Genomic DNA, 16892 nt, shown 5'->3' on the forward strand with positions numbered 1-16892 from the left:
TTATACTTTTTTGACGTAATGATTGATGTATGCAGTCATGAAATCAGAGACTCTCCACTCAAAATCCTGACATAAGTGACCAAGAGATGCAAATTACCAGGAATGGTGATGGCGCCTTTCCACTTGTGATCGGATCACCTGAAAAACATCTGTAAATACCAGGCAATAAACAGGGCACACACACATGCTTGTTTCATTTTTTTATCTGTCAAAATGATAGAGAGCATTTTGAATTATCTGGCAATGTTTTAAAAAAACAAACAAACAGAAGAGGACAGGGAATTTTCGGTTAATGCAACCCCTGGTCGGACAAACAGATGTCCTCCCAAGCCATTGGTTGAGTCCATGTTGCTGTGCCAGGTGCTCAGGTTGCTCAAACAGGGCAATTAAAAAAAAAAAAAAAAAAAAAAAAGCACCAATGTTTTTACACTTTCAACCTACAAATAACTGACTTCTAGTTTTCTCTGCATATTAAACGGGGATAGGAGCAAGTATTTAAACATTAAAAAATTACAGGTTTCAGCTTTAATAATTTTAATTGTAGATGATGTGGGTCATATATATATTATATTGCTAAGTGAATGTGGTGTTTCCTCATTTTCTCTCCATCTTTTTTATCTTCATCTCTCTTTTTATCTCCCATCGACCAACTGGTTTGCAAGAAAATGGTCTATTGCTTCCGTGTTTTTTTTTGTACACCTGAGCTTTATTGCTCAAAGAGAGAAAGAGACTGACCTGATCTGTGCAGTCTGTGTGTTTGCTGTGGCTGATTGGCGAGGGAGATTAGCGATGTTGTGTATGTGTCAGTACTGCTTGTGTTCAAATCACCATGAAAGTCAATAGGAGCTGAATGCCTTTGTCGTAGTGCATACTTTTGTATTTCTTTTTGTGTTTCTGGGTCTGTTTACTTGGACTCATTGGTGCGACAATTGTTTAATTTTCTTTTCTTTTCTGGTGATTACTGGGATTTCTTGGTTGGAATCCAATTCCACGATTCTGGTTACTTAAAGGAATTGTTCACCCAAAAATCACCATTCTCTTATCATTCACTCAACTTTATGCCATCTCAAACTCATATGACATTCTGTCTTCTGCGGAAATGGAAGCGTAAGCGGTAGTTCTGTCAGGGAGACTCGTGCAGTACACGTCATCGGTTCATTCATAATTTCCTTTAACCAATCACTGTTCACCTCTTGCTTTAAAGGCCTGTCAGCAGCCAACCACTTTTTTGTCTTCAGGTGGCAACGTGGCAACCGCTGCCTCTCCACCACCACCAGCATTTCTTCGTCTGACGGGTTGTAGGCTCCTCGCCCCTGCCATCTTCCCTGGCAGGATTTGATGGTTCACTAAAATTTTCCCAGACTGTCAGACAGGGGCTTACGCCAAAGAGACTTTATAATCTTATTGTTCATCAATAAATTGTTATTCCCTTTCTGCTATGCTGTTCCGAGTCTTTCTGATACAACACAAAGAGTTTTTTTAAGGATATATAATGAGATTCTCCATACACTGCAAGTTAATGGGGTCCAACATATTCAAACTCCAAAAGGACATAAAGGCAGCATAAAGGGTAATCCATACGACTTGAGTGGTTTAATCCATGTCTTCTAAAGCAATATAATTGGTTTAGATGAGAAACAGATCCAGGGTATGAAATAAGGTCCCGCCACTCACCAAATGCGGGTATTTTATACACGGTGGCGGGTAATTTTGCTCATCAACCTGCCACTGTGGCTGGTGACTTGTAGACGTCTCGGAGTGATATATGACAAGAAATGCCATTAGACACAAAGACGTGCGTTTGAAGAAGCACACTTGATTATATTTTGAAGAACAGACGAAAAAAAGCCATCGATGATCCGCTGATCCGCTGTGTTCAGAGATTTAGTGGCAGCTTGGCACTCAAGCGCACAGCACGAGCGTTACATGCACATATGACGTGTACTCACTAATTCTTCTTTGTCAGTCATCTGGGAACAATTTGCTAGAGTAGTGTCATCTATGAGAACGCTGCATATGATCTGAGACCATCTCAGGATGCAACAAGGTTTGGACAAATGAATTACCAATGAGTCATAATTCAGTGCAACCTCAGAAATGGTTTTTGAAGTTTCCCTTGGGTGCTTGTGTACTCTTTTTTTTTTTTTTTTTTTTTTTTCTCTCCATTTTGAATGTTACAAAATTATCATTATGATGATAATAATAATAGCTTGGTATTATATGTTATATTCTAAAATAATATTGTTAAAATAAAATATATATACATTAAATAAATTATTTTAATTTATAATACCATAATTATTAATAATTAGGTCGAAACTTTAGGCGGATGGGCTACAACAGCAGAAGAAGACCATGTCGGGTTCCACTTCTGTCAACCAAGAACAGAAAGCTTAGGCTGCAGTAGGCCTACCATCTGTGTACCTCAGCAGAAATCCAGATTCATCAGACCCGGCGATGTATTTCCAGGCTTTAACTGTCCAGTTTTGGTGAGCCTGTGCGCACTGCAGCCTCAGCTTTCTGTTCTTGGCTGACAGAAGTGGATCCTGACGTGGTTGTCTTCTGCTTTATAGCCCATCCAGCTCAAGGTTCGACATGTTATGCATTCTGCTCACTACAAATGTACAAAGGGATTATCTGAGTTACCTTAGCCTTTCTGTCAGCTCAAACCAGTCTGGCCATTTTCTGTTGACCTCTCTCATCAACAAGGCACTTCCGTCCACGGAACTGCCGCTCACTGGATGTTTTCTGTTTTTGGTACCATTATGAGTAAATTCTAGAGACTGTTGGTGTGAAAATCCCAGGAGATCAGCAGTTACAGAAATACTCAAACCAGTCAGTCTGGCACCAACAAACATCCATGCAATTATCTAATCAGCCAATCGTGTGGCAGCAGTCAACGAGTCAGAAGCTTCAATTAATGTTCACATCAACTATCAGAATGGGGATGTGACGAGGAGGAGGGCGTGGCTGGAACATAATGGTGCATGAGAGCAAGATAAAGACCGGTGGCACCCTGGCTTGAATCGGGCAGGGGAGGAGTGTGACGAGGAGAAGGGCGTGGCCGGGCCATAATAGTGCATGGCCTGGGCTGAATCAGCTGCTCAGTGGGAGAGCGAGATAAAGGGGAGCCGGAGGCGCCAGTTCGAGAGAGAGAGAAATGCACGTGGCCGCGTTGCATGTGTGTTCTTATGTTTATGTTTGCTTTATGTTGAATTTCTGATTAAACTGTACGTTTACTGTTCAGCCATTTCCCGCCTCCTCCTTGCCCGTTCTCATACTGTTACAGGGGGAAAATGTGATCTCAGTGATTTGAACCGTGGCATGATTGTTGGTGCCAGATGGGATGGTTTGAGTATTTCTGTAACTGCTGACCTCCTGGGATGTTCACACACAACAGTCTCTAGAATTTACTCCGAATGGTGCCAGAACTAAAAAAACATTAAATGAACGGCAGTTCTGTGGACTGAAATGCCATGTTGATGAGCGAGGTCAACAGAGAATGGCCAGACTGGTGACCAGACCTGACAAAGTCTACGGTAACTCATATAACCACTCTGTACAATTGTGGTGAGAAAAATATCATCTCAGAATGCTATTCTGACATGCGGGTTGGCACTGTTTGGTGGCACGAGGGGGACCTACACAATATTAGGCAGGTGGTTTTAATGTTGTGGCTGATTGGTGTGTATATACACTGGTGGCAAAAGTTTGGAATATCAACCAGATCCAAAATCAACCAGAGCCATAATTTGCCCCTCTTTTTCTCCTCAACACTTCTTACTTCCTCTTTATTACATGAGAAGCATATTGCTTCATGGCATCTGTTTATGAAAACATTTATGAAACAAATATAACATTTCTACAAAATTCGCATGTTTTAAACTAGATTTCTAAACATTTTCTTATTTTTATGATCTAGGACAACCTTATTTGTCTATGGCCCTTCTCCTTCATGCAAGAAAAGTGAACGGGGACTCGGACTGTCAAGCTACAAAGTGAATTTAAACATGTTTCACAAACACTCCCCCCTTCTTTCACTGGTCGGACACAGAGGTTGCTCTAGAAAAAAAATCTTTATCGGTCACTCTGATGGACTGAGTTAATTATTTCCATCATGCCTATTTTTAACCTTCATACTTGTTTTCATTTCATTAGTACTAGGCAAGGTAAGACATAACTGGATAAATAATATATTTTTGACTCCCAAAGCGAGTATGGTCAAACTAAGAATTCAAGGGGAAAGTTCTACCTGTCAAACAACCGCTACTCTAAACAAGATTTTTAAACATTGCCGATTACGTGCGGCTTTAAAAGAAAATGTGAAAAAAATTATCTTCTTCAGTGAGTCTGATATCAGCATACTGTGACATGGATGAGAAGTGCACACATCTATAGTTGAAATAACCAATAATTCTGCTCTAAAGATCATGTTTGTGCTTCGATTAAATGCAAGTATCATTGGAAGCAGGATGTGCAACTTTTTCACGCTTTATTTTTGTTCTTATACTTTTTTGACGTAATGATTGATGTATGCAGTCATGAAATCAGAGACTCTCCACTCAAAATCCTGACATAAGTGACCAAGAGATGCAAATTACCAGGAATGGTGATGGCGCCTTTCCACTTGTGATCGGATCACCTGAAAAACATCTGTAAATACCAGGCAATAAACAGGGCACACACACATGCTTGTTTCATTTTTTTATCTGTCAAAATGATAGAGAGCATTTTGAATTATCTGGCAATGTTTTAAAAAAACAAACAAACAGAAGAGGACAGGGAATTTTCGGTTAATGCAACCCCTGGTCGGACAAACAGATGTCCTCCCAAGCCATTGGTTGAGTCCATGTTGCTGTGCCAGGTGCTCAGGTTGCTCAAACAGGGCAATTAAAAAAAAAAAAAAAAAAAAAAAAGCACCAATGTTTTTACACTTTCAACCTACAAATAACTGACTTCTAGTTTTCTCTGCATATTAAACGGGGATAGGAGCAAGTATTTAAACATTAAAAAATTACAGGTTTCAGCTTTAATAATTTTAATTGTAGATGATGTGGGTCATATATATATTATATTGCTAAGTGAATGTGGTGTTTCCTCATTTTCTCTCCATCTTTTTTATCTTCATCTCTCTTTTTATCTCCCATCGACCAACTGGTTTGCAAGAAAATGGTCTATTGCTTCCGTGTTTTTTTTTGTACACCTGAGCTTTATTGCTCAAAGAGAGAAAGAGACTGACCTGATCTGTGCAGTCTGTGTGTTTGCTGTGGCTGATTGGCGAGGGAGATTAGCGATGTTGTGTATGTGTCAGTACTGCTTGTGTTCAAATCACCATGAAAGTCAATAGGAGCTGAATGCCTTTGTCGTAGTGCATACTTTTGTATTTCTTTTTGTGTTTCTGGGTCTGTTTACTTGGACTCATTGGTGCGACAATTGTTTAATTTTCTTTTCTTTTCTGGTGATTACTGGGATTTCTTGGTTGGAATCCAATTCCACGATTCTGGTTACTTAAAGGAATTGTTCACCCAAAAATCACCATTCTCTTATCATTCACTCAACTTTATGCCATCTCAAACTCATATGACATTCTGTCTTCTGCGGAAATGGAAGCGTAAGCGGTAGTTCTGTCAGGGAGACTCGTGCAGTACACGTCATCGGTTCATTCATAATTTCCTTTAACCAATCACTGTTCACCTCTTGCTTTAAAGGCCTGTCAGCAGCCAACCACTTTTTTGTCTTCAGGTGGCAACGTGGCAACCGCTGCCTCCCCACCACCACCAGCATTTCTTCGTCTGACGGGTTGTAGGCTCCTCGCCCCTGCCATCTTCCCTGGCAGGATTTGATGGTTCACTAAAATTTTCCCAGACTGTCAGACAGGGGCTTACGCCAAAGAGACTTTATAATCTTATTGTTCATCAATAAATTGTTATTCCCTTTCTGCTATGCTGTTCCGAGTCTTTCTGATACAACACAAAGAGTTTTTTAAGGATATATAATGAGATTCTCCATACACTGCAAGTTAATGGGGTCCAACATATTCAAACTCCAAAAGGACATAAAGGCAGCATAAAGGGTAATCCATACGACTTGAGTGGTTTAATCCATGTCTTCTAAAGCAATATAATTGGTTTAGGTGAGAAACAGATCCAGGGTATGAAATAAGGTCCCGCCACTCACCAAATGCGGGTATTTTATACACGGTGGCGGGTAATTTTGCTCATCAACCTGCCACTGTGGCTGGTGACTTGTAGACGTCTCGGAGTGATATATGACAAGAAATGCCATTAGACACAAAGACGTGCGTTTGAAGAAGCACACTTGATTATATTTTGAAGAACAGACGAAAAAAAGCCATCGATGCACGTGTCTGATCCGCTGTGTTCAGAGATTTAGTGGCAGCTTGGCACTCAAGCGCACAGCACGAGTGTTACATGCACATATGTTGTGTTGTGGCTGATCGGTGTGTATATACACTGGTGGCAAAAGTTTGGAATAGTCAGACCGGTGACACCCTGGCTTGAATCGGGCAGGGGAGGAGTGTGACGAGGAGAAGGGCGTGGCCGGGCCATAATGGTGCATGGCCTGGGCTGAATCAGCTGCTCAGTGGGAGAGCGAGATAAAGGAGAGCCGGAGGCGCCAGTTCGAGAGAGAGAGAAATGCACGTGGCCGCATTGCATGTGTGTTCTTATGTTTATGTTTGCTTTATGTTGAATTTCTGATTAAACTGTACGTTTACTGTTCAGCCATTTCCCGCCTCCTCCTTGCCCGTTCTCATACTGTTACAGGGGGAAAATGTGATCTCAGTGATTTGAACCGTGGCATGATTGTTGGTGCCAGATGGGCTGGTTTGAGTATTTCTGTAACTGCTGACCTCCTGGGATGTTCACACACAACAGTCTCTAGAATTTACTCCGAATGGTGCCAGAACTAAAAAAACATTAAATGAACGGCAGTTCTGTGGACTGAAATGCCATGTTGATGAGCGAGGTCAACAGAGAATGGCCAGACTGGTGACCAGACCTGACAAAGTCTACGGTAACTCATATAACCACTCTGTACAATTGTGGTGAGAAAAATATCATCTCAGAATGCTATTCTGACATGCGGGTTGGCACTGTTTGGTGGCACGAGGGGGACCTACACAATATTAGGCAGGTGGTTTTAATGTTGTGGCTGATTGGTGTGTATATACACTGGTGGCAAAAGTTTGGAATAATGTACAGATTGTGCTCTTATGGAAAAACAAAATTGGTACTTTTATTCACCAAATTGTCATTCAACTGATCATAATGTATAGTCAGGACATTAATAACTTAATAATTTGAAAAAACAAAGAATGCAGAACTTCTTAAACTACTTCAAAGAGTTCTCATCAAAAAATCCTCCATGTGCAGCAATGACAGATTTACAGATCCTTGTTATTCTAGCTGTCAGTTTGTCCAGATACTCAGATGACATTTCACCCCACACTTCCTGTAGCACTTGCCATAGATGTGACTGTCTTGTCGGGCACTTCTCACGCACCTTACAGTCTAGCTGATCCCACAAAAGCTCAATGGGGTTAAGATCCAGAACACTCTTTTCCAATTATCTGTTGTCCAACGTCTGTGTTTCTTTGCCCACTCGAACCTTTTCTTTTTGTGTTTCTGTTTCAAAAGTGGCTTTTTCTTTGCAATTCTTTCCATAAGGCCTGCACCCCTGAGTCTTCTCTTTACTGTTGTACATGAAACTGGTGTTGAGCGGGTAGAATTCAATGAAGCTGTCAGCTGAGGACATGTGAGGCGTCTATTTCTCAAACTAGAGGTCGCATTGTATGTTTGTTGTTGCGTGCAACCAATGGAGACATCACAGTAGAAAGTGTACAATTCTGATAAAACATCATTTTCTATTAGGGCTTGATGAAATATTAACAATATAATTGTGATGATTTCGCTGGTAATATAAAATTAAGCAATATTGTATTGCGATGATATGCACTTTTTATTTGCCCACTAAGTTTCCTAAAGAGAGCGTCGTTAGACCAAGTTGGCGATCCTTCAGGGCTGAACAGTTCATCAGAATAGTATCAGAATGGTGATATGATCATATGTGATCATTAAAACTCAAAGGGTGGTATGGTCTGTGTGTGCCTCCGAGTGAATGAGTGCACGCATGAGGCTCATGATACACCGTTTTCAGCGCTCTCAGAGCAGTTCACGCTCATTGTCAAAGCAAGTGCTGCCTGTCTAACATATTCGTGCAGTTTCAAACATTTGCAACTGTTACAGGTTATTATACAAACCTAAAAACGTGGAAGAGATTACAGCGTTTCACTGGCTTAGTAAAGAGGAACATTGTAAACTGTCAAATACATACTGCACTTTCAGTGTTCACAATGCATGTTAACCACAAACTGGTCCGTGGAAATAAAGCAAACTAAACTCACAGCACCTCCAGAGATGATCAGAGAACATTTGCAGCATTGTCATAGATGACATTATTCTTGCAAAATAATTGTGACAACTCTTTACATGAGCCTGTTCCACAAGACTGATTCTGAACAAACAGCGAATCAGACATGAGCATTGATGGCTTTTCTTTTATTCTGGTCTTAAAAATATAATAAAGTGTGTTTCTTCAAGCGTGTGTCTTTGTGTCTAACAGCATTTCTTGTCATGTGTCACTCCATGACGTCTTACAGGTCACCTGCCTGTTTCGGGTAGAGCAAAATTACCCACGCATGAAATACATTTGGATGAGGAGCTTGCGAACTGGATTCAGTCTCGTCGCATTTTGCAGGTGGTGGGTGCTAGTTTCACACCCTGGCCACTGTTTAATATATTTGCCGACTTCCCAGAGCCATGGTTTTGCCATTTCCCGATATTGTCGATCATTGTCTGTTCGCTCTCAGCATTGGGATCTTTGTAAGATATCGTCGATATCCAATTACATCGTCCTGTCGCCCATCAGTGGCTCAAGTTCTTGTTGTTCTTGTGATTTTTTTACAGTGTGGTGATCCTTTCCAAGATGATGACACTGTGGTATTGAATGGATCTAAGGAGGAGGTGGAGAATCTGCAGAAAGCCATGGAGGAGCGCCGATTGAAGGCAAAAACAGCAAAGGTGCTGTCCTGATTAAATAGAATAGCTGTGGTGGTTGGGATGGGATGTGATTGAAAGCAAGAATGAACAAAAACCACAAGCGAAAGCAAATCAAATTATTTTTATCTAATTTCCGAGAAGGCAGAAAATTCAAAGAATATTTCCAGCTTGATCTCACAGTGAAATCGGAAAGAGTAGACCGACTTTTCTTTCAGCAAAATCGGTATACGTTGACCGAAGTTTCGAAACACTGCCCCCAGTGGCCAAAGCAGTAAGTGTTGTAGGGCATATGAGCTCCATTTATGTCCAGGAGAGGTCGCCAAAAGCTAGTAGTGAAGCAAGTTTACAGGACGTAAAACAATGAAGAGAAAAGCATATATTTCTAGATTCTATCCCCCAACCCAGACCTTACCTTAACTATTAGTGGAGTAAAAAATAATGTTAGATGGAAAAGTGAAACCTCCGAATCACGCTCGTCATTGATTATTCAAACGTGGTTACTGCCTGACTTTGAACCCTAGTCTCCCACGCAGCTGATGCAACACGCTACCAATCCCGCCAGCTGGGAATGTAAACACATTGAAACCACTGCAAACATGTCTGATAAGAATTCTGCATGTCAGCGCGTCGACATACAGTTGCCGATCCTAGGGTACCGAAACTATCAGAAACATCATGCCGACTTCACGCGTGATCATGGCGAATATTTCACCCAAAAAATTAAACCTCTCTCATCATTTACTCACCCTCATGCCATCCTAGATGTGTATACAAATGAAGATTTTTATAAGAATATTACAGCTCTGTAGGTCCTCACAATACAAATGAATGGTGACCAAAACTTTGAAGCTCCAAAAAGCACATGAAGGCAACATAAAAGTAATCCATACAACTCTAGTGGTTAAATCCATGTCTTTAGAAGAGATGTGATAGGTGTGAAAGATATTTAAGTCCTTTTTTTACTATAAATCTCCCCCTTTGACCAGTAGGTGGGGATATGCACGAAGGGAATCGCCAAAAAACCAAAGAATAAGAAGAACGTGAAAGTGGAGATTTATTGTAAAAAAGCACTTAAATATTGTTCTGTTTCTCACCTACACTTATCATATCACTTCAGAAGACATTGCTTAAACCACTGGAGTCACATGGATTACTTTTATGCTGCCTTTATGTGCTTTTTGGAGCTTCAAAGTTCTGGCCATCATTCACTTGCATTGTATGGACCTACAGAGCTGAAATATTCATCTTAAAATCTTAATCTATGTTCTGTAGAAGAAAGAAAGTCATACACATCTGGGATGGCATGAGGGTGAGTAAATGATGATAGAATTTCAATTTTTGAGTGAACAATCCCTTTAATGTATAGACTAAATGAAAACATTCATTTCTATGTCATGTGAAGAACATGTTTCAGTCTGAACCATTTTTAAACGTACTTTATTTATAAGCATTGTTATCACAAATGTACAACATTTCTCCCTGCAGAAATCAAAGAAGAGCAAAGATTCAAAGGTCACCTCCAAGCCGCAGGATTCAACAGGTACTAGTGATGTCAAAAGTACCAAAGTCAATACTGAATTAAAAAGATGTAACGATACCAGTCTTTCTGCAGTAACGAGTACCGACACATTTGACTGACAGGTGGCTTTTTAGAAACACTCACATGTTTATTTGTGCATGTACTGTCTGAACGGCACTCAATCAAAATGCCCATCTTAGTGAGGTAATAATATAAACACATATTGTGTCTTAATAGAAGTAAACGAGTGGAACCAAAAATCAAATAAAAGTCAAAATATTGGCTCTGTGCATGTTGACTTCCAGTGTAAATGCAGCTTAATAGACCTGCCACTTTCTATTATGTTGTTAATATTTATATAACAACTGTGTTTGTTTTTTTTATGGAAAAAAAGACTGAGAAAACCACTCACTGCTCTTAATTTTTCTGTTTTTTTTTGTTTTGTTTTTTTAGTGCTACATTCCTAGTTTACTATATACTATATTGCCAAAAGTATTCGCTCATCTGCCTTTAGACGCATATGAACTTAAGTGACATCCCATTCTTAATCCATAGGGTTTAATATGACGTCGGCCCACCCTTTGCGGCTATAACAGCTTCAACTCTTCTGGGAAGGCTTTCCACAATGTTTAGGAGTGTGTTTATGGGAATTTTTGACCATTCTTCCAGAAGCGTATTTGTGAGGTCAGACACTGATGTTGGATGAGAAGGCCTGGCTCGCAGTCTTCGCTCTAATTCATCCCAAAGGTGCTCTATCGGGTTGAGGTCAGGACTCTGTGCAGGCCAGTCAAGTTCTTCCACACCAAACTCGCTCATCCATGTCTTTATGGACCTTGCTTTGTGCACTGGTGCGCAGTCATGTTGGAACAGGAAGGGGCCATCCCCAAACTGTTCCCACAAAGTTGGGAGCATGGAATTGTCCAAAATCTCTTGGTATGCTGAAGCATTCAGAGTTCCTTTCACTGGAATTAAGGGGCCAAGCCCAGCTCCTGAAAAACAACCCCACACCATAATCCCCCCTCCACCAAACTTCACAGTTGGCACAATGCAGTCAGACAAGTACCGTTCTCCTGGCAACCGCCAAACCCAGACTCGTCCATCAGATTGCCAGATGGAGAAGCGTGATTCGTCACTCCAGAGAACGCGTCTCCACTGCTCTAGAGTCCAGTGGCGGCGTGCTTTACACCACTGCATCCGACACTTTGCATTGCATTTGGTGATGTATGGCTTGAATGCAGCTGCTCGGCCATGGAAACCCATTCCATGAAGCTCTCTACGCACTGTTCTTGAGCTAATCTGAAGGCTACATGAACTTTGGAGGTCTGCAGAAAGTTGGCGACCTCTGCGCACTATGCGCCTCAGCATCCGCTGACCCCGCTCTGTCATTTTACGTGGCCTACCACTTCGTGGCTGAGTTGCTGTCATTCCCAATCGCTTCCACTTTGTTATAATACCACTGACAGTTGACTGTGGAATATTTAGTAGTGAGGAAATTTCACGACTGGACTTGTTGCACAGGTGGCATCCTATCACAGTACCACGCTGGAATTCACTGAGCTCCTGAGAGCGGCCCATTCTTTCACAAATGTTTGTAGAAGCAGGTCTGCATGCCTAGGTGCTTCATTTTATACACCTGTGGCCATGGAAGTGATTGGAACACCTGAATTCAATTATTTGGATGGGTGAGCGAATACTTTTGGCAATATAGTGTATTTCTATCTTTATTATTACGAGTTTACCTGAATGATTACATCATAAACTTGCAACAGTGTTTACATAATTGAGAAGCACTTGAATGCCATAAAACAATGTTTTAATTTAATTAATATTTACATTGCTATTTATCTTATTAAATAAAGAAGTGTACAGTATATTAAACTTGAATGTTATCTATTATTGCTGTGGTATCAAAATTGCCGTCGAGAATTGTGGAATTTAACATGTATTTGTACTGATTACTGAAATTTTGGTATAGTAACCACTCTTAATATGTGCAATAAAATACAAAATCACATCATAAATCACATTAAAGGAATAGTTCACCTAAGAATGAACATTTTGTCATAATTTACTTTCAAACCTGTATGCTGACTAAAATAAAGGAGACATTTTGAAGAACACAAAGCCACAAACAGTTTGTTGTTCATGTAAAAATATCAAGTGTTCCCAATCATGTAATAAACTCCTCAGTTTAAAAGTTTTTTCTCTAAATGTGTGAATGTACAATTGTAAAACATTCTGGGAGGAACATGTTGTAATATATAAAGGTATACATAATTGATTACCGCCTGCTCAACTTCCTCAGATTTAATGGAAACCCCTTACCGTTTTACATGTTTAAACTCCTACAAAAATGGTTAAACTGGTCTGAAAACTTCCCTGATCTGAAACATTTAGTAAATGTTTTTGTTTTTTTCCCTCCCTCTTTTAAATGAAGGAAACTGTGAGATGAAAAACATCTCTGAGACTAAATCTACATCGCTGAATGGAGAGAGCAGCAGCATAAACGGCAGTGAAACAGGTATTCCAGCATGCAGGGGCATTTTGTGAGCTTTTGAACTTAAAATTTAATGTTTAATTTGAACCATTGAGTAAATGGTTGGCATTTGTTAATGATGGCAGGTAGGGGTGGGTGGTATGACCAAAATCGTATGTCATGGTATAAATCATTTTATGGTAATATCATGGTAACAGTATATATCACAATATTACTTTGTGGCCATGTCTATTTTGTTTTATTTTATTTTTATTTATTTTTTTTATTTTTGGGGGGGATTTTTCCCCTTTTTCTCCCAATTTGGAATGCCCAATTCCCAATGCGCTCTAAGTCCTCGTGGTCGCGTAGTGATTCGCCTCAGTCCGGGTGGTGGAGGACGAATCCCAGTTGCCTCCGCGTCTGAGACAGTCAACCCGCGCATCTTATCACGTGGCTTGTTGAGCGCGTTGCCACGGAGACATAGCGCGTGTGGAGGCTTCACTCAACTGCAGCAACCACACTCAATTCACCATGCGCCCCACCGAGAACAAACCACATTATAGCGACCACGAGGAGGTTACCCCATGTGACTCTATCCTCCCTAGCAACCGGGCCAATTTGGCTGCTTAGGAGACCTGGCTGGAGTCACTCAGCACGCCCTGGGATGCAAACTAGCAAACTCCAGGGGTGGTAGTCAGCATATTTTACCACTGAGCTACCCAGGCCCCGGCCATGTCTATTTTTTGAGTTGATGCAGTGAATTAAATACTTTACAAATGACAAATACTATTTTTTTTTTCCTTTGGATCCTGATGGGTGAAAGCAAAGATAAGATTATTAATAAAACATTAATGAAAAGTCTGGCATCAGTGCAAACACAGCTTCCCATTACACACTCAAAAATAATTTTAATATTTACGGAATGTTTAATTTCAATTATATAACACAATTCCATCAAATTGACTAGTCTCATAGAATGAACGTTACTATACACTTTTGCAGATAGAATTTTACGTGCCGCGTTCTATGTTTCACTGCAGTTTCCTGGTGAAATGAACACTAGAGGCGCTACAACAACTGTGCGTTTTATTCACGTTCACACAAATAACAAATAAAACAGCAGATTATCAGTTCATAAACACTTATTTTTCATACTATTACTCACACACTGCTATGTTATGATATCGAAACACTTACTATAGCGCATCATTTGTAAAACGACACATTTTAACGCTTGTATTACAGACTCACCTACATTTATACACTTATTCCAATGTGATTAGCTTCCGCTGTAGCTCACCTCACAGAGGCTTGAACTTCAGATTCGGAAGTCCACGGTTCAAAACCAGTCAAGCACGCAAGCTGACACGTGAGACAAGTGTGTTATTGAAGCAACACGAAATGATGTGCTTGCTTTCATTTCTCATTTTGTTTTTGGACACTATCAGTTAGGTTTAGGCGTTGGTTTAGGATAAGGATGTCTGTTTTGTTCACCTCTCTTATGCTTTTAGGACACTATTGGTTAGGTTTAGGTTAAAGATTTGGGTTATGGAAGTAGGTTTTACTCATTAAAACCTCGTCAGACCAGGACACCATTTCACCCGTTGGACAGTTTACTGGGAAAGCCTAACATGTAATGAAGCATATAATTTCATTTAGCAAAAATGTTGCCATGGTCACGAAATGTTCATGAGACCAGGCTGATAATATAATATGTGTAAATTCAAAAAAATTGGCTGAAATATTTTTTTTGATTCAGAGTGTGCTGAATCAGTAAAACTAGTATTTTTTTTATTTTTATTTTTATTTTTTTGGATTTTCTCCCCAATCTGGAATGCCCAGTTCCCAATGCGCTCTAAGTCCTCGTGGTGGCGTAGTGACTCACCTCAATCCGGGTGGTGGAGGACGAATCTCAGTTGCCTTCGCATCTGAGACCATCAATCCGTGCATCTTATCACGTGGCTTGTTGAGTGCGTTACCGCGGAGACATAGTGCGTGTGGAGGCTCACGCTATTCTCCGCGGCATCCACACACAACTCACCAAGCGCCCCACCGAGAGCGAGAACCACATTATAGTGACCTTGAGGAGGTTACCCCATGTGACTCTACCCTCCCTAGCAACTGGGCCAGTTTGGTTGCTTAGGAGACCTGGTTGGAGTCACTCAGCACACCCTGGATTCGAACTCGCGACTGCAGGGGTGGTAGTCAGCGTTAGTACTCGCTGAGATACCCAGGCCCCTAAAACTAGTATTTTAAAACTGACAGTCCCCACTCTAAATTCTGATTGGATGAGTAACATTCGAAGATGATTTACGCCCGCCTTTTGACCTCACATCAGTTGCATTTTGTGTTGTGTGATGACTCTAAACAAGTAAATTAAACTAAACTCCACTTTGCATTAACACTTTTAATTACAAGTTCTACCTCATCTTGTTTTGAACATATCATACTGTTTTTTTGTTGTTGTTGCTTTCACATGTAAATAACATAAAGCAGTCCTGCCCACAAATATATGTGCAGTATAGCAAGATCTCAAAACCATCATTCTGCTTATCCCTGCAGACAGTGTAAATCATTTGTTTTAATTTATTGAATTCGAAAAGAAAGGAAGCAAAAACTTCAGAGATGAGTATGTGCAAAATAACAAGCAAAAGACAACTCCCCAAAAGAAAATAAATTCCCATATAAACCAAAATACAAAGAAACGTCCCTAACTAATCACAAAAATAGGGAAAAGTAATGATGACAACGACAAGAGTGTAACCTCAGTATAGAAACACCTATATGTTCAATAATACAATTCAGAATATTCCTTTTAAATCATCCAAAATGTGCCCTGTTCTTTATTTTCTGCTCAGCACCCGGTCCATCAACCTCCGGTGAGTGCTCGAAGACGATGAAGACCCTCGCAGGACCCTTGATCGGCAGCAAGCGATCTATCCAAGACATGCGGGACAAATCTGAGGCCTACAAATCGCTCTTCACCTCTCACAGCTCTGCCAAACGCACCAAAGACCAGATCTCCAACTGGGTCACTCACACGCCCTACCACTTTTGAGTGCATCCTTCCCGGAAGAGTGCACTCTCTAGTGGTCAGGCTTTGGATAAGCAGTGAATTACACCATACTGTCTGGTGGATCGATACTTTACTATTTCTTTTGCATCGCATTTTTAATTTGATCTTACCCTGATATCTTCTGTTGACAGTGTGGTTATATTCCAGTTAGGGACATCCTTGCATGCCAAACTCTTCATAGTCCTGAGCATTTTATACTGCTCTACAGTTGTTATAAAAACCTGTTATGTGGATATTCTGACTCTATATTTGTTTATCAGTAGTAAAAGTGTTTTGCAACAATATCTTGTTTATGTTGTGTTGCTGGTTTAATTCAGATTAAGGCAGTTAAAGCTAAATGTTTTGCATCAAGGATGTTATTTAGGAGCAATAATACATGTTTCTAAAGTACTGTGGTTATCAAAAATAACGTGCTATTCATTGTACTTTTAACTATGCATTATTTGTGAATGGAATAAAAGTTCAGTTTGGAAGTGATTATGCACAATTTCTGTATGTGTTGCTTCATTTAAACATGTAACCATATGGTGGCAGTAGAGGTCTAGAGTTAAGAGCTGCACCATTAATACATCATTTAATCTTTGGGTTTTTCTTTACTTTTGTGTTTAACCTTAATATTATCATTGATGTACCACCGACCATTTAAATAAAAAAAAAAACCAGACTCTGAGTTGTCAGCTGTGTTTCTTAATTCCTGTGTGTGTTACAGCAATTATTTAAAATATAAATATTTACTTGGAA

The 16892-nt window shown here is 40.2% G+C and overlaps 1 protein-coding gene across 1 annotated transcript in view; it reads left to right on the top strand.

The window, feature by feature from the left end:
• LOC127449590 (replication termination factor 2-like) overlaps positions 1-16815 on the top strand; it is a 42570-nt gene extending 25755 nt beyond the window's left edge. Inside the window, exons 6-9 of the mRNA XM_051713123.1 lie at positions 8988-9101; positions 10566-10620; positions 13037-13120; positions 15934-16815. Coding sequence (XP_051569083.1) covers positions 8988-9101; positions 10566-10620; positions 13037-13120; positions 15934-16133 — 453 coding nt within the window. The 3' untranslated portion in view covers positions 16134-16815. The remainder of the gene's footprint in view (positions 1-8987; positions 9102-10565; positions 10621-13036; positions 13121-15933) is intronic.
• The last annotated feature ends 77 nt before the right edge of the window (positions 16816-16892 follow it).

Source organism: Myxocyprinus asiaticus, chromosome 12 (assembly GCF_019703515.2).
Source record: "Myxocyprinus asiaticus isolate MX2 ecotype Aquarium Trade chromosome 12, UBuf_Myxa_2, whole genome shotgun sequence".
In the NCBI taxonomy this organism is placed as follows: Eukaryota; Metazoa; Chordata; class Actinopteri; order Cypriniformes; family Catostomidae; genus Myxocyprinus; species Myxocyprinus asiaticus.